The sequence below is a fragment of the Acromyrmex echinatior genome, chromosome 4 (assembly GCF_024713525.1).
Source record: "Acromyrmex echinatior isolate Ae372 chromosome 4, ASM2471352v2, whole genome shotgun sequence".
NCBI lineage: Eukaryota > Metazoa > Arthropoda > Insecta > Hymenoptera > Formicidae > Acromyrmex > Acromyrmex echinatior.
The window spans coordinates 9,074,307-9,093,446 of record NC_141855.1 but is presented as its reverse complement, the minus strand read 5'-3'; the positions used below and the strand labels follow the sequence as shown (position 1 = coordinate 9,093,446).

General features: G+C 34.1%; 2 protein-coding genes across 5 annotated transcripts in view; one reads left to right on the top strand and one right to left on the bottom strand.

The window, feature by feature from the left end:
• LOC105152413 (uncharacterized) overlaps window positions 1-19,140 on the bottom strand; it is a 260,147-nt gene that overhangs the window by 160,128 nt on the left and 80,879 nt on the right. The gene's annotated exons all lie outside the window — the stretch shown is intronic.
• Window positions 1-19,140, top strand: part of LOC105152414 (lachesin) — a 141,290-nt gene that overhangs the window by 98,084 nt on the left and 24,066 nt on the right. The window contains exon 3 of the mRNA XM_011066695.2: window positions 12,548-12,714. Within this exon, the coding sequence (XP_011064997.1) occupies window positions 12,548-12,714 (167 nt within the window). The remainder of the gene's footprint in view (window positions 1-12,547; window positions 12,715-19,140) is intronic.

Here is a 19,140-nt window from a genome sequence, read left to right as displayed (position 1 = left end):
TACGTGAATTTCTGCTAAACAATGACACTTGGACGAGACATTTTGATCCAGAACCGGCGTTAAATTCGATCAAAAGAGAGCGTGGCAAAACCGGCTCTGTCTCGCCTCAATCTCTCGGTCTTAATTGCGAAAATACACCGCATTTAAACCCTTCCGATAGTAAGAAGTCTGGAGGCGAAAATAACGTGGCAGTAAACGCGACTTGACAGCAACGGTTGTAGCTCACGAGGGATGCTTAAATTTGTCTTCTTCTTCTCGACTTGCTGCGAAATAAAAATTCGGAATAATTTCGTTTTTAAAAACAGCGAAAGAGCAATAATCTTCGAATTGTAAGAATTTAATTTTTTATGATAAATTTTTGAAAAAATTTTGTATTATTCGTTTCATCTTAATATGAATATTTTGCGAACTAACCGTGATAATTTGAAACTAGGTTGTTGCAAGTTGCGGCAAGTACACATCATCGAACGAGAATCTCGGTATTTGAAGTTACTCGGTCCTGAATTTTGGCGCGATGCCACCTTGGAACCCAAGGCTATGGCGAACACATGCGTCCCGAAGGGTGGTCGAATGCTCGTGAGGGAGATGACATTAAGCCCGAAAAGAGACCTTTACGACGCCTAGCTATCCTACGCCCGTCCATTATTCCACGACTTTCCAGTCGCGCCACAGATAATCGCGTTAACAATTACGTGCCGGCTCCGCTGCGAGTTATCTAAATTGATTAGGGAAGTAATTGCATTTGCCCTCGGGTCTCCGCGACGAATTAAAGGAAAGATAAGGGAAAGAGGAGAAGGGAACGGAGCGAACAATTGCGTTTTCGTAAGTATCCGCAATGTGCGCATGCATATCGCGGATACGAATTCATAGTTTGCGCTTGAAAATGACACCAATCGTCCTAATCGCGTTAATTCTTATTCGGATTTCTTTTTCTAAATATAATAAATGTGTGTGTGTCAGAAAAATTTGAACACATCACCATACTTTATGATATACTTCATCCCATTGCGATATACTTCATCCCCATTGAAGTTACATTTTATCGCGGCACTTTAGGTGAATATTTTCGAATGAATCATATCAGGATCGTCGTGAGAGCTGAAGAATTTCATCATTTATCGCTTTGCGATTACAATCCCTCGCCGATATAGGAAAGTTTTGATATCGCAAGAGATGAAGATTATTCTTTGGTTTGAGAGAGGCATATAAGAGGAATAAAGAGAAAAAAGAGGGAGGAAAAGAAGAAAGGAAGTGATGGAAAGACAAAGAGAGGAAGAGAGAGAGAGAGAGAGAGAGAGAGAGAGAGAGAGAGAGAGAGAGAGAGAGAGACAGAGAGTACGAGAAAGAGACACCCGAGATAAGATAGGTAGATGCGGCGTAAGATATTCCGTACGAAGTACGAGCCCGAGCGAGTTCCTTATCCGCAGCGTCGCGGGATGAGAAAGAAATCTTTAAAGCGCACTTTGATTCATAGGCGACCGCCCCGGCAGTGAGGGACAGAACGTGACCTGGCATTAAGTGTCCCATAAAATATTGCGCTCATGTAAATACCCTCGTAAAATTCAACGGGCAATGTGGCAGCGGGGGTGGCAGCGACGGTTGCCGCTTCCTTCCCTCGACTCGTACTCGTGCCATGCCGTCGCGTCGGCACATCACACTGCGATATTCTAGATATTTACTCCCTTTTGCCGTCTCGTGCCCTCTCTCCCTATTCGGCTCTGCAAATTCAAATTCGACACGCAACCCTTTCTTCTCGCACCCGTCTAAGCGGACGTGTATACGAGGGCTGCGCGAAGAAGATGAAATGTCTTGGATGAGAGAAAAGCTTACCAAGAGATTTGACTCAAAATTTTGCTTCCAAATCCGGTGTAGAGAAAGAGCTCTCTTTGAGAAATTTGTCGCGAATGCGGTAAGCAACAGGAAGGTAAATCTCAGCAGAAGATAAAAATTGTAAGAACGCGCATTTAGCTCGCATAAGAAACGAATGGAGGAACACATTTTGACAAAGTTGCTGTTTTAGTCAGTGAATAGCAAATCGACAGATATCTTTCCCTAATTCATGTCACAAGCATGTAGTTAATAATGTAAGCAAGGCCGGCCACACACGTTCAAGTAAACTTGTCAAGTATGCATGCGCAATCCGCATATATACAAGTTCATTGAAGCGTGTGTGTGACAAAACTGCACAATATTGAGATAAACTTGTATGTATACGGCTAGTATGCCATACTTGAGAATAACAATGAAATTAATTTAAAAAACTAATGAGTTACAGATTTTTTTAATTGATACAGCAAACAATAAAAAAAAATAAATAAAAATATTTGACAAGTTTACTTAAAATGTATGATCGATCTAATATTAACTACAAAAAATAGATATATTCGATCTATGTTTCTGTTTTACAAAAATATATTAACTTCATTAATTTCAACGAAGCGCTTTATATGTTCAAGAAAGAAGTTATTAGGTGGCAGGGGTTTTAATCGAACATGTCAAACATAATTCAGTTCATGTTACGACGCGACGCTGCGTGTCGCGATATCCGATGTTAGTATTACGGACGCTATAAACTCAGTCGATTCGCCACACAATTCTTTTCCTCGTCGTAAAAGCGCTTGGGATACTGCTTTTTCGAATAAGCTCGAATAGAGCGTGGTAAAATTCTCACCCTCGTGTCATACATGATGGAAGCAACATGAAACATAACGGCGAACGGAACGATTTATGAATTAAAGAAAGCGTACCTGCGATTCATCACAAAAAAATAAAGGAAATCAAAATTTGTTGGCATAAAAGATAAATTGACGTTCTGTTTCGTTTGTATATTTATGGTGAAAAAAAAACAATGGAAAAGTTACCGTAAAATATCTCTTTTATAATACTATGGATACTTTTCTTTTCATTTAAATCAAGCAAGTATTATAATTAAAAAAATTATTTTATTCAGGAGAAGGCAAGTAAATTTTCGGGCATTTCATAATTTTATATCAATGTTTGTTTTTTAGCTTGAGAGAGTATACAAGTGACGTATTATTAGTTAAAGAAAACTTTCTATTACTATACAATATATTATTTTGAATAATAACAGTAATTTGTTATAATGAAACGATTGAAATTAGATATATGTATGTAGGGATGAGGTACGTTGGCTCATATTTCAGGAAAGCTTAGCTTGACTTACTATTATCGTGCATATGAACATTCAGTTACAATTTAACTTTGACAAAACATTTTATATATTTTCATATTACAGTAAACTGCAACTAAAATACTTCACATTTATTTTTCTGCGATGACATTTTGTTATTTAATTATTACAAAATAACTTTAAGAGATTATCTTCAATTTAACTCTGACAAAATATCTTATATATTTTCATATTACAGTAAACTGCAACTGAAATAGTTCACATTTATTTTTCTGTGATGACATTTTGTTATTCAATTATTACAAAATAACTCTAAACAATCTATACTAAGAAATATCTGTGGTCTATTTTATATTTCAATTGTGATTTCATGGATTTTTCGTATAAATAAATTATACCGTAATCAATTTACCATTTATCAATTTACCTCACTATCGGGACAAGTTAACTATGCAATGTAACATATTAGTATGTCACTTACAAAGAAACTATATCGTGTATAAAATCGTTCTTAACATGAAAACGTAAAGATATCTATCATATTATAGTACATTTGAATTATAATTATTTATTTAAAAAATTGAAAATTATGAGCTCCGATTTCTACATGAAAACGTGTCCTATTTCAATATGTCTAAATATAATCAAATAAGCAGTTTTTAAAATTTTAATCGTAATGATTGTATTTTTGTCATAATCTATTACTCCTAATATAAACTTCTATAAAATTTTATAATACATATTTTGCAAAAATTTTTTAACGTATGTGGAAATGTATTTTGGTATATTCACATTAAACCACGAAATCAAATTTATGACTAATTCAACGGCTGCATTCAGAAAACTCCCGACATATACACTGAATGCACAAGCATCAGAACGCTCAAGAGTCGCCGTCGACTCGGCTTCTAATTTTTCTCTACACAAATGTGGAACTATTCTTCGTAGTAACTAAATACATGTGAATAACAGAACGCATTTCCGTATTTCCATAATTACGGTAGGCATTTTCAATTTAATTGAAGCCACTGAAAAGCTTATTTCTATGAGTAAAAAGTCAATCCGCTTATATCACAGATCTAATAAATAAAACTAGATAATATTAGAGGAAAATTGCCGATATCATAATGGTATTCGACACAAACATGTAATAATTTCTTTTTGGAAGATTTTTCCCGTAAATACAGAATTGTCTTCAGCATCAATAGGGCTGTTTGATGTTATATAGAAGTTAGTTTGTGGACCGTTTTACAGATAAGTATACAAAAGGGGAAAAGGGGATCTACGTTGCACTATTTTATATTCAAAACCGTATTAGAAGAAAAATAAAAGAGAAAAATATAATCAATAATAAATATCCACTATTATTTGAACTATGCAATTTAAAGAGGAAATCGTAAAAATTTTATTTTCGTATTTGTAGAATTCGTTTTTAGTTGATTTTATAGAGAAACAAACCACAAATATATAAATTATGAATTTTTAATTGTTAAATCATTTAAGTAGTTCGTGTTTTTATCAATATTAATAAAATATAATGTTTAGTTTCTGAAAAATAAAGAGATACCTCTTTAAGAAATTTATGTATTAATGTACTTTTTCTCAATCTTTTGATACTTAAATTTATATGGCATTCCATTATGTATTAAACACATTATGAATAATCTTTTTATCTTATATAAATTTAGGTGTAATATTTTGGTTCAGTATAATTTTATTTTTTTTAATTTAAGACTTAAATTTAAGTTTCAAGATTTAAATTTAAGTTTCCGAGAACGCTCCATACGATCGATTTGTCAACGACGCCCAGTTACCGAACTTTTTGATGGCAGCACACTCTGCGAGATACATTTGTTATAACACTCAAAACTTTTACTTGCACTGTACGCGCGTAGACTTAACTCAGTGGATTATCGCGGCCACGATCGATCGAGATTCTATATAGTATGTATCTAGAAAGCCACGTGCTCTCAGTTAATTACAGATTTCTTAATGAATAACTAATGAATAACTATGACTTCGACAAAGTTAAACTTACGGGCTGTTCGTCATTATTACTTGTGGTCATTAATTTTTTAATTTGCAATATTAAATATCTTAGATTTAACCGCCTTAGGTTAAAACTCTGTGAGAGTAAAACTTCATGAAATGAAACTCTATGAAAATCCGCAACTGAGAGAGAAAATAAGACTTCTGATAAATTCTGTACATCCTCTTATATCTGTCACGTCGCGCAATTTTGACGCATATGTGTGCATCGCGTGCAAACGTCATCCATTCTCGTCGGGTATATGAAACTTCTGGCATGCAAAAGATTTCCGTATGTCAGTGTTGTATTTACAATGGCACGAATCCGGAAAAACATCACGATATAGATCCTTAACGCTACGTGTAACGAGATATGCAAATAAAGTGGCTTAATCGTATTTAGTTGATTCTGTTACAAATTCATAACAGAATCAATTAAATACAAAATCTGACTCTTTGTGGAACATTTCCTCTTTTCCCTCTAAACTCAACCCTGTAATCCTTCAGCCGTGAGCGCAGATAGCGCATTTTTATCGCAACGCTTTGATATGTCGTCGTCATCGTCGTTGTCGGCACTGGTAACGGACAAGCTCGAAATGCGTGCAAAATGCGAATGCTCCTTTCGTGAGTTTATAGGAAAAATTTTCGTAAGGAAACTTCTTAATTGAGTGGGAATATGCTACGCGATGCACTTCGTACTCTTTGCATTTTTCCGGCCTCGCATTTTCCATACTTCGCGTCTTCCGCAAAAGTGCAACGCGAATAGTTGGAAGCTCGTAACTCCGTGAGATGCATTCTCGCCATCGATACAGCGAAGTGAAGTATTGCGAGATGGAAATTATAAATTTCCTGAGAATCGATCGTAGAGAATCGTATAATTTTAAATTAAAATTATTTTTTATTCCTTACGGATTATTATTATCGATCGCGTATAATACAATATACAATATAGATTTTTTTTTTTAATCTAAAGACATTTTCCAATCACCTCTCATCTCGCAAGCACAAGAAAGTTCTGTAAACGCTCTAATTGCACAATAAAAGTGCTGACAGAGCGTAAACAAAAATTTGCATTTGGTTGCACGAGTCGTTGCTTTATGCGCGATGGAAGATAAACGAACATTACATGTTCGGGACTTTGCACTGCGTTTCGTAGGATAGCGCGATGGTTTTATTGTAAAGGTAGATGGATTAAGTGGCATTACTTTACACTGTCCTTTGTAGCCGAGGACAATTTATGCGAGACCGTTGCTTCGCATAAAGTGCAAGCGTTTCGGCACGACGTTCCTTTTACTAATCTAATTACTTTATGTATACGCGTGTGTGTATTCTCTTTTGTGCAATAAATCAATGGATAATTGTGCATGTTTCAAGATATTAAATATTATTACTGATGTTATTCTGTCATATCCCTTTTGAGAGAGCATGGATACGTGAAATATTAACTTATTTATCTGTAATGTGTCTTTATGTTTTAATTTAATACATACATTTGCGTCTATAATGTTATTTGCGTCTATAATTACAGATCTTATGTGATAAATAATTGCTTGACAATTTTTACAAATCCATTATCTCAAATTGAAATAAAATATGATTTGTCATTTACCAATACGTGATGCAGCAGCAACTGTAACATAAAGTACGCGTTGAACTGTAAAATACGTATAAATTATAGCGCGCCTCTAATAATTAATATCTCAAATAATTAACATTCGCATAAAATAATTGTAAATAATTGATTTGCAAATGAAATAGATCACTTATCTCGTAATTTCCCGATATCTCCTTAAAACTCTTCTTCTTCCTCTTTTGTTTCATTGTTTTTTTCTTAATTTTTTTTATAGTACTCATATAACACAAACTCACAAAAATATGATTAATTATGACCACGCATCTGCTCATAATTAGAATACTTTCATCGTAATACCGTGTAATACGATTAATAAAGTCAATTAAATAACTAATTAAAACACAAGGGATTTTATGAAAATGAACAATCAAATGCATCTCCTATATTGCAAATACATTTTGAGACCTCACGAAATACTAGAAATTAATATATTAAATATTATTAATATTTGTATTAATGAGTTATAAATTATTGTGTATATTGTTAATACGTATTAAAATGATACAATACAAATCACGATTTTTCGCTATTATTATGAATTATTTGTTCCGGTTTATAATTGTGTGATATTTCACACTTTTCAAAACACCACAAATTAAAACAAGTCATATCTCAATTCAAAGAGCGATGCAAGAATTATTTAATCTTAAATATCTTTAAGAAAATTGTTATTATAAATAATAATTTAAAATTTTTATTCCTTATCATTTCTGCTTTAAATAAATGATAATAAATTGCAAAATATTTATTTCAATAAGTCGCCTCCATACATTTAGGAAATATTTATCAATTAAAAGTAAGTCAATTTTGTGCGCGCGCGCTGTGTGTGTGTGTGTGTGTGTGTGTATGTGTGTGTGCGTGTGTGTGTGTGTGTGATCACGAATTATTGATTGTTAATTATTAATAATTATTAATAATTATTCGCGGACAATAATCATGGCTTTGTAATAGCACATTTTGCGCCGTAAAAATCGAGGCTTAAATACCATGTATTAGATAGATCGCTATAATGCAGCTACAAAGGAGCTATAAAATAAATTATCCCTAATTATTAATAGAAAATTATCACGCCTTTAGTACTTGCTATGATCGCGTCTTAAAAGATAATAAATACGAAAGAGTGTTGCCCGCCTGCTCAAGTCTCACTATACAAATGATACATATACTTGGCTTTGCGTAACACGTGTTATAACAACACGAACACTAAGATCCCAACCAGAGTTTCACAGAAGTTTAATGTAGAAAATAAATTTCATTGTATACTTCATTTCTTGTAATTTAAACTAGTTATGACAAACGAACTATTATCACGTTACACGTTAAAGTCAACATATATTAAAATAACAAGATTAAAGTTATCTTCTTACAAAAAAAGAAATGTATGCATAAAAATATTACCGTTTTTTTTTCGGATTAATCTTTTTTTCAAATTTTTTAACGGATAAAGTAAAATATAAAGCAATTTTAATGAAACAGGATAATGAGAGATTAAATTATCATTAAAAATATTTGAAAAAATAATGTATAATAATAAATTAATTTTCATTTTCGAATCAAAGCAATGTTGACGCCATTAACGTTATTATATTTTAAAATTATATTTAATTAATCGTTTTAAAGTTATATTATTAGTATTATTAAAATCAATTGTACAAATTTTTATATTAAAATAAAAATGAAAAGAATTATAATAATTGCAATGTTCTAGAAATCAATATATCATTATTTATATATAAGAAATTGTATTATATCAAAATTTTGTTATGTATATCCTGAAAATTATATATTGTGACTCTTCAATATATTTTTATTAATAAAAAATTTAAGGCTCCAATTAATATCCAGAATATTAAAATCGCTGAAGCTCCGTATAATCACTTGCTTATATTACGTTCATATTTTAACATGGTTTATATTTTGCACCTGTGTCAAAATATAAGATACAAAAAATTAATAACATAATTTATAAAGTAAAAAAAAATATTTTTTGCATATAAACTGACATTAGGTACCGTAAACATTATAATAAATAAAAATATGAAATTTGAGTATTTCAATTTTAAAATAAAAGAGAGAGAAAGAAAACTTTTCATTAAAAAGGCGTCATAATATTTATCGGTAATGGCACGTCACTAAATTCTGTTTGTTTCAATTTATTCAGCCATTGACATGTTTAGCGAACAGAAATTTCGCAATATATTTTACAAACGGCTTACTTAGTGTTTATGTATGTACGTCACTCTTCAAATAACTCGTAAAATTCAGCCAACAAAATTGCCGACTTCTCGCGGCATGCCGCGATATGTCCTACATCTTCGTCACATACCGCGACCGTAAAATTCAACTTCCTCTCATCCTCTGAAGGAAAAGCTATTTTCCTTAGAGCGTGGCATTTCACGTTGTCGCAATTGCGATAAATTATAGCGCACATATCTGCGTAATCAATTATATTAACGTCGCAACACAGTGGCAATGCAAATATCGCTCACTATAGTTTAGGAAGAGCATTTTATTCACGTGAAGCATTTCAATAGTCGGTTTTCAACAGCCACGGAAACAAATATCTGTTTCGCATTTTGCTAACGAGTCATCGTTTTATACAGAACATGAAATATCATGTTTTAAATTTTTTTAAAAAAAGTATGTTAATTTATGATTTATAAATGATTGCCGATAATATTGAGAAGTAACTTTTTTAATCGACTGATCTTTTAAAATGACATATTGATTAAAATAGAAAGCAATATATTTATTGATAACTTTTCGCAATGCTGCTTTGTGACTGTCACGCATTTATAAAAATTGATAGATACCTACAATATCTTGTGTCACGAAGGGAAGATAATTTTTCTTTAGGATACTGTAGTATTACGCATTGTAAAGATGTCGAAGCATTTCCGAAGCGCGAAGATCGCGGAACCATTTTTAGTCGCGTCTGTCACCGCGGGAATGTCAGATAAATCGATCAGCGGCTTTCATAAAATGCGTTTTTCCTACCTTCCATTTGGCCTCATAAAATTCACATAACCGAGTTACATTAGATGATACTAGCTACTATTGCTATTGCTGCTGCTGCCAGCCGCGAATTTAAATTCAATACGCAGAGGTTCTTCTCGCGCTAGAGGCGGGCGAACTTTTCTCGTAAGTCAGTTTCTTTGTATCGTTCACCAGACACGAGCATCATATTGAATCTCTCTTTGTCTCGAAGTGCCTCTTCCGCATCGCAATTACATAATGGCCATATGATAAATTACAATGTGTAATATTTTCTTTTGCAAACCGGACAAAAGTTGCAGGCGCTCTGCATAAAAAAAATAAAGCTATATTAAAATATATTAAATATAATATGTAAATATGTAGTACCAACGAGAGAGTGAATTTCATGATTATAATGTCGCAAATATTGTGCCTTCGAAATATCTTTATACAGAGAGAGATCGGTTTTGAGGATCTAGATATTTAGGTAGATATAGATCTGAAAATAATTTTATTGGAGTATCAAAATAATTATGTAGGAATCTCAAGCATGATGAGTAATGCTGTAAAAAGTTTTGACATTCTAGCAACCAGTTTGAACGCGTTTTACATAATTATTTTGATAACCTAATAAAATTATTTTTAGATTTATATCTAGCTAAATTTTTAAATACTTTGGCAAAATTGTTCTTTCTATGTACTTTCTTGATAAACATTAAATATTATAATAATAAAATGGGGTACTACGACAATTACGTTTATTGCTTATAAAGCTTTATTTTTTAACAAATAAAACTATGTAGAGTACTTTTTTATATTGATTGAAATATCGGTTCACAAGAAAGCTCACATAGATCGAAGCTATAGTTATTAAATCGTACGCGGAATGCTACGGTAAAATGTGCAAATTCGTTCACAAAGGTAAGTGTTAAAAGTAACAGGAATTCAGTTTCCAATATTAAATCCTGCTATAGCAGTGATTGTCCGACCACGGCGAGAAAAAATATAGTCGATAGAATTTCCATCACATAGCTTACCAATTTCCTGTATTGCCTTCACTACTGTCGCAATTTGGAAATTCTCGAATCTTACTGCATGAGATATTATATTGTTATATTTTTTTACATGAATAAAACACGTTCACGATTAAATACGTGTTATATATTATTTATTTGATAGTTAATAATGTATGCAGCAAATCATTATAAAATTATCAAAATAAATATAAATATATATATATATATATATATATATATATATATGTATATATATATACATAATTTATATGTATATATTTATTAATATTACCTATTTGTAACAGCAGGCTATTAATATTTAATCCTAAATGATAATACAGATGATAACATACCTACTTTAATAGAAAAGTATGGTTAATAGAAAAGTGTATCTTTACACCACATATTGAAGTAAAAATATAGATCTTGTAGACAGAAAATATTAAAAAAAAGAATGACGTACTATTTCACACCAAACGAGCGACATTTCCGGCAATTTCACTGTATCGTTTATTCGCAAAATATAGGTTCCGAGATAAAGTTCGCCGGGAAACTATTTCACGAGCGACAGGTGTTAATTCCGCGTTGATTACTTTTACATCGTAAACCGGCTAAATGTTGTCGATTCGGATTGTTACAGCCTGCGAAATACATGCACCGCAATGGGATCCCATTAACAAACTATTTAAATTCCACAAATTAATTTAGTCCCGCCGCTGAATATGTTAACAGTGATTTCTATATATGTGGAGTATATAGAGATATGAGCTCTTAAATTTCTCTCAAACAAGTCATTTTATCACTGCTAATATCATATCTTTTTATCATTTCATTATTGCTACACTGCACAAATATTGTTACGTTAATAAAAATAATACAGATAACAACAATACTAAGACAAATATATTTTTAGAATTTATAGACATCTCGGAAATGTGAGAAAATTGCTTGGAATGTTTCGTCGCTGACTCGTTTATCACTTTTGAGCGTTTCGCAAAAAATCCACCGGTACTTAGGCATTCGTGCATAGTGCATGATAGTTTCTGTTATGAGATAGCTGGATGCCCATAACACCAAACTTTCTACAAAGGCCCGTTTTTTTCCATGAATATATAACACGACATAAAATATCCCGCATATCCGGTGCGTATCGTGGTAAAAGCCTCGGGATATTTTTACGAAACTACTGCGACTTTCCAATTTCCAACTCTGACGAGAATTGACTAACCAATCTTAATATGCAATATGTTTAAATGATACTTAAAATAAAACTCACAACGCTCTTTTTTTAAATATAATTATGTTAAACGCCTTTTATCCTGCGATTATCTCTAATCCATCTAATAAACACTTAAAGAGGGGGAAATGCTGGATGGAAAAATATAATTATTTTTATAGTAATTGAGTTGTTAATCATGTATTTTAACAATTTAATTCGATACAAACTAAAAATTTACATCGCAAACAATATCTATATTTAAAGAAACAAAGAGCTAAAAAAATATTAATTTTTAATAAAATATAATAAAAACGTCTCATTTATCTTTAAAATGATTCCTTTACAGCACAATTGCAAACGCTAAAGACAACTATATTTTTCGATCTGTCACCCCTAAACCTTAGAGTCAATACTTTCTCTCTAAAGAATTATTTGTTCCAGCGAAACTTCCAACGTTAAAGCAGAGTAAAGTGGAGAATGAGAATCGTATTGAATTAGCGCGCGATCATTATTATTTGTTTCAGTGACGGGGCTAGAGCCAGACTTCGCTTACCCGCTGGAGAACGTAACGATCCCGCAAGGTCGAGACGCTACCTTCACCTGCGTGGTGAACAACCTCGGTGGATACCGGGTGAGTCCTTCCTCCTCCGCGAGCGGAGATCACTCTGGCAACGTCAAGGGTAACGCCCGGGTAACTATTTTACCATTAACCTGTGTCCGCCTGTAATGGACTACTACCTTATCTACTACTACCTACTACTACTAACTCTACTACTGTCACTACTACTACTGCACTACTTATATGCGCGCGTGCCTGCACTTCACAGCACTGCATTTAACTGCACTACCGCCAGCTATGAAAAATGAGAAATATATATATATATATATATATATATATATATATAAAGTATATATACTACCACAGTCGCCAGAGCAGTCACCATCACTAACCATCTCTCTGTACGACATCCATTTTCATCTATCAGTCCGTATACAGGCACTGCTCGACGCAGCAACCGAAGTTTCATAGTCTCTTCACGTTCCTCCTGTCTCATTCTCTTCGTTCGCTTTGTCTGAGAAATACCGACAATTCACACCGAAGAGAGAGAAAGAAAGAGAGCGAGAGAGAGAGAGAGAGAGAGAGAAAGGATTCTTTCATGCGAAATTATTCACTAAATGGTTAATGATGCCTTCACGCGTTGAAAGAATGCGTATCGTTATCCGCGTTATTATAACCAATAATTATATGCGTCTAGTCTTTATTAAACAAGATGCGCCGTAATAACGACTTTCCCGTTTTGTTCGCGTCGTTGGATTATGCATCGCGAATTGCCGCAACTAAAATGGAGCTGAAGTTATCGCGAAATGTACGCTCGCGTTTCATGTTTTAAGATGGCATCTTCTCCCTAATGTTCTAGAGTGATTTGAAACGCAAAGTAGATCAAACGTTTATCGAGATCGGTGTTATCAATATTAACGCGTCGCGTAGTCAAGATGAAATTTATTCGGATCGATCTATCGATCTCCACCTTTGTCCTTTCTCTGAAAAGAATTCGAATCGCGAGAGGATGAATGGATACAAAAAAGCCGATCTATCGTTGCAGCTATTGTTTTTTTTTTTGACAATGGCTTTCGGGCACATTGCCCACTCCTATTTCCATGGAGCCATGCTTTCCAAAAGACCACGTCCAATATTACTGGCGCAAAAATTTCTTCGGTTTCTCCCAGTGAACGTCCGAGATAAGATCACAGGCAGCGTGCATTGATTTTATTAAAATATATACATATATGTTAAAATATTTATTATTAGAATTTATTTCAACGCAGGAAATATTGATGTTTGAGTAGTTCTCTCACAGTTAATTTTCTGTCTACCAACAGTCAGGAAGTTTCAAAAAATTGGAAATTCATTTTCATAAAAATAATAACACACATTAATTTTTTTCAGTTGAATACGTACATAATTATCAATTTTATCAAGTGTCGATAAAATAATTTAATAAAGTTATCGCAGCAAAAACTTGAAATTGGATAACGAAATGTGTCACATTAAGTAATAATAATTATTTAATAAATATGCAAATTTCTGATATATATATATATATACAGATGTTTTAATCTCAATTCAATTTTATATAAAATTTTTAATAACTTTTTCTGACTCGTTATTTTTAAACGGATTGTATGATATTATTTGCACTTTTTTCGGAATAGAGCTGTAGAGAGCTTAGAGCCGCGTGTAATTGCGTAAGTTTCGCTTTACACTTTCCGGTAATAGCGCGATCCCAGCAATGGAAGGAAGATTGATCAAGGCCGGCACACAGTGCCGCTATATGTAGCGAAATTGATTTCACGCGAGAACATATCGCCGATGTGGCGTATTAAGCGCTTTACGGCTCCACTTGTTGAACCGATAACTTCCCGATAGCCGAGGGTTCCCTTCCTCTCATCTCCACGGAGACCTCTCGCCGGGGAAAGAAATTTTGGCGCCGTGCGCGCGACCGTCGTAGGTTTTAATTAAACTTGGCACTGTCAGTTTATAACTTGTTGGAAAATGCGATTACTTCCGGCAATGCGCTCGCCCGCGTTTCAACTTCTTTCTTTTAACACGGTCGGACAATCCTCCACGCGAGAGTTTACGTTCCTTCCTAATAAGGATCATCGCGATAGTTTCATTATTTCTTTTCTTTTCTACATTATTAGACGTACAGAAATCTATGAGCGACAGGGAAATTTTGCTTCGTAGAGATTCGCGATTAATCGTCAATCTTTCACAAATCTTTCACAAATCTCTCACAATTAAAAATATTTCAGAGAATTTAGATTGAAAATAATGATACTCTGATTGTTCATTTCATAAAATAGGTAAAGCTTCTTTTTTCTATATTCTTACTTTATTAGTTGTAATAAATAATTAAAAATTTTTAGGAAATTATTTACAACAGAAAATGTGTTATATTCCTGTATTTCAATTTTATTTTTATATAAAAATGGAAAATTGTTTTTCTATAACATGTGAAATATTTTTTTAAAACTGAAATACCGTCTATTGTCGAAAAAAAAAATAAAATTCTAACCGAAAATTTTCTTATTAAAATGCAAAATGCACATATCGTTGATATTAATATTAAATCATCCTGCTTTGCCATCTTTGAAAATCTGAACAATTTCGATTATCGTAATTTTAACAACGTATTTACCACTTTCGATCATTCACAAATTGAAAAAAACACCAGCAAATACGATAATCGCGTAATTATTGCAAAAGAAACATTTCGCCTGTATACATCGTGCATAATGATAAAATCTGGGAGATATGTTCATGCATAATTTATCATCGTGATCGATCAGCAACCACTCATGTGCCGTTAATTTAATTGATTAATTCGTAGCTCTTGATTTTGATCATTAACAGAATCGCTCCATACGATTATCAGCCACATAAAGCAATAAATAAATATCTATACTACAAATATCATATTTTCATTATCAGACTGATCTTTATTTACATTTGAAGTTAACGTGTGTATTAATAAAAAAGTTTCGTTTCCTCTTATTCCTATAACTTTTTCTTGCAAGATAAAAAAGCTCTAGAAGACGATTAGCGGATTCTTTGTCGAATTGAGTTTCACTCCTCGTCTTGAATAGAAACTGGCAAACTGGAACGATAACGTTCAAATTAACATCAAACGCGCAATGAGTGCACTGCTTACAACTTGTATGCCCTATGCTCTAAGTGAATTTTGCGGATCGATCAGTGCGAGCCCGAGCCTACAGCGAAGATGTTGAGGCCTAGTATCCGGCTTTTCCGCTTGTTAGATTTAAGCTTCGATGCTTAATCGCACCCGCTGGGAAACCGAGGTAGTTCGGCGATTGGCCCTAGGCAACAGCATCTGCCTTTGCTTTAAACGACGATTAACGAACGCAACAGTGCATCATATATCGCAAAAAATAGCTGAAATATTTGTACACAACAATCTTGTATAACTTACATACTCAGATTTTGTTATATATTAATTGTTATGTCTTTGATTACAGTGATTTTGTTATAATAGCGATTTTTGAAGGTATATAATTTTATGATAATCTTAGCTTACTTGTTTTAATACGCAATACTTTATAATTTATATAAAAAAAAAAGAGTAGATTCTGTTGCCTCGTTGGATAAAAGCATATTTGGAAAATGTGAAGACGAGAAATTTCGGATATTTCAAAACAGGAATGATGGGCATGAAACAATGACAGATAAAATCAATCAATAATTATAAGCGTTAGGCGTAATTACTTCCAGCTTCGAGCACATTCGTGCCAAACAAACACAATATAATTTTCATTCAAACATCTTCAAACTCTCATTTCAGAATATATCTCGATTCTTTATCCGACGTAACGACTCTTTCTCATTTCGAGCAAATTACAATTACTTATATTCGTCATTGCATCAATTTCCCAAAATCGACATCACGATAAACGTTCCGTGCCTTGTCCCTCCGATACGAAAACATTCAGGTCCACATTGGCTTGTCCACGAATGCACAATTTCTATTTGCACATGTGTCTGTTTACAATGCATAAAACGCACTTGAGATTTGAATGTTCGTGCGAAATGAAATATGGTGCAAGCTGCATTGGAGAAGGATTGAGATGCACATTGTTCGGACGTGTTATGCGCCCTGAGTAATTGCCGAATCCGAGGAACGAGACGTGCTGGATACGTATTGTTCTTAGCGTGTCACTGAATTCCTGTCTATATGCGAGAGGCATGCCAATGATGCATGAATATATAATAACGGAGAGTATACGAGGTTGCATGAGCATGTTTTTAACAGTAATCTATAGAGAGATAAAGGAGATATGTAACTTAATATTATAGAGTTTAGATCGATGATGATAGGGGTTTTAGCAACAGCAATCAATTTTAGCGATTCAGTTAGAGATTAATGAATATCTTTCTCTTTTCGTATGAGTTTCGATTGTATCAAGGTTATGCATAAATGTCTTCTATATATCATAGGACGTGTTGTCAAATTAATAAAGTTAAGAGTAGGAAAAATAAATCGAGAATAACAAGCGTAACCAAAGATTTAGAAATTATATTTACACAAATAAATTTTGTAAACGTTCTCGTCGGATATTTAATGTTAAACGTGCGATTTTCTTCTTCGTTCATTTACATCGATTGCGTTACTCCCGAGGCGAGTAATCTCAAGCCGGATCCAGATCAAGTAGACGAGGTGCAAACAAACGCAAATGAACAGTGTTCTCACTTTAACGAGAGCAGCATCGCCAACACTTATCGAAGCGAGTAGTCTATTCGCGCTTGTTCGCGCTTGTTTGCTTCATCTGGGTCCAGCTTACAACGTATTTGATGCGCTCTTACACAAAATGCGAACAAGACCAACGCTTTTATTCATATCACCCGGTACGTTCGTGGAGCGTACGCTGGAACGAGTAATCTCGTCCGAAACGTGCGTGTCACGTGGATCGGTTAATCGTTTGAATTCCGCGCACGCGGCTACGCGGATGAGTGCGTTTCGTTGTACCGTTGAGCGTGCCGTACCGTGCTATGCCGTGCCATGCCGTACCATGCCGCGCCGCGACGCTCGGCGTCGCTTGTGCTCTGCCATAAAATCTAACATTTAACCCGCCGTTATCGTGTTCTTGGACACTGCGCTCAAATTTCCCGCACATCCACGATGAACAACAATGTACGTACAATAAACAATTACGTTGTAATATTTATAAATATACAGAACACGCTCTCAAATTATGACCGCCATGATAATACTTAACCATGAATTTCAGAGTGATTTAATTTAGAAAAATTTTATTGGATAATTTTTCTATTTATTTTCTTTTTTATTTTTAATTGTTAAATATTGTGCAGAAATAAAATAAATTGTAAAAATAGATCTAACATTGCAGTGTTCGTATATAAGGTTAACATTCTCGAATCAATACTTTCTTTAAGGCGCTACCAATTGTTTATTTAAAAATTTAACGTTAAATTTGAATAATATATACATATTGCTAGAGATACATATTCTTAAAGTTCCAAGTACAAAGAAGAAGTTTTTTATTGTTAAATTACCTCAGAGATATTTTCCTTTTCACGGACTGAAGGTACTAATCTTAAATGTAATGATAGAGAAAAAGTTATCGAAGAACGAGAACGGGTAAGAAAGGGTGCGAAAAAAAAATATCATACATACAAAAATAATTAATAACAAAATAATACTCTAGTATTTCGATCCTCAACAGCAAAGTCACGATATTGAAGAAGATGTAGAAAGCAAGGAGATAACTCCAACCGAGTTGTTCAACAGTGAGCATCGGGATGGAAGGCAAGAAGGAGGGGAGCCACGAAACTTTTAATTAGCAAATTTATCCATTTATATATACTATACGCCGCTAAAAAAAGGGAGCAATCGTACTTTGTCGGTCGAAAGTCAAGAAAATAAGAACTCAAGAACGAGTTGCGCTATATAAGTGGGTGACGACGTTGGAAAGCTACGAATAAACGCGAAAGATGAGAAAGGATGAGGAGTTAGGTGAGCCATGGTGAGGGGTTTTGAAGAGGCGCGGAGGAGATGGCGGGAAATAAACGAGGTGTGGTAGACTGGACCGAGGCTCCCGATCCCACAATGCGCCACAATGGAGCGCCGACGATGGTTTTGCATATGAAAGAGGACCGAGAATGGAGGGAACGTGAAGCCAAAGGCCGGGGGAAAGGGTAGTAGGTGTACGTAACGCGATATTATATCGGACTAGGAAGGTTAACCCACCCCCTCGCCGTCGCTCTCTCATCCCCGAATCTCTCTTTACGTCTATCTATCCGTCTGTTCCGTTACCATCGTGGGTTCCTTCGCGATTTCCGCTCCTTAAAGATCCACGAAGATCGGAGGCCTGGAGAAGGAAGAGGGAGGAAAATCGTAAGCCGACAGTACCTACTCTGGGAGGAAACTGCATTAGATAAAGAGGACGTTTTTGCATTAAGATAAAGGCTCGTTTCCATACAAGGCACGACGTGCCCTTTAAGATCTCGGTCGTCCTCCCCCATCTTCTTCCCTACTTTAAATCCTTTGCTTCCTTCATTGTGCTGCAAATTCGTGACCCA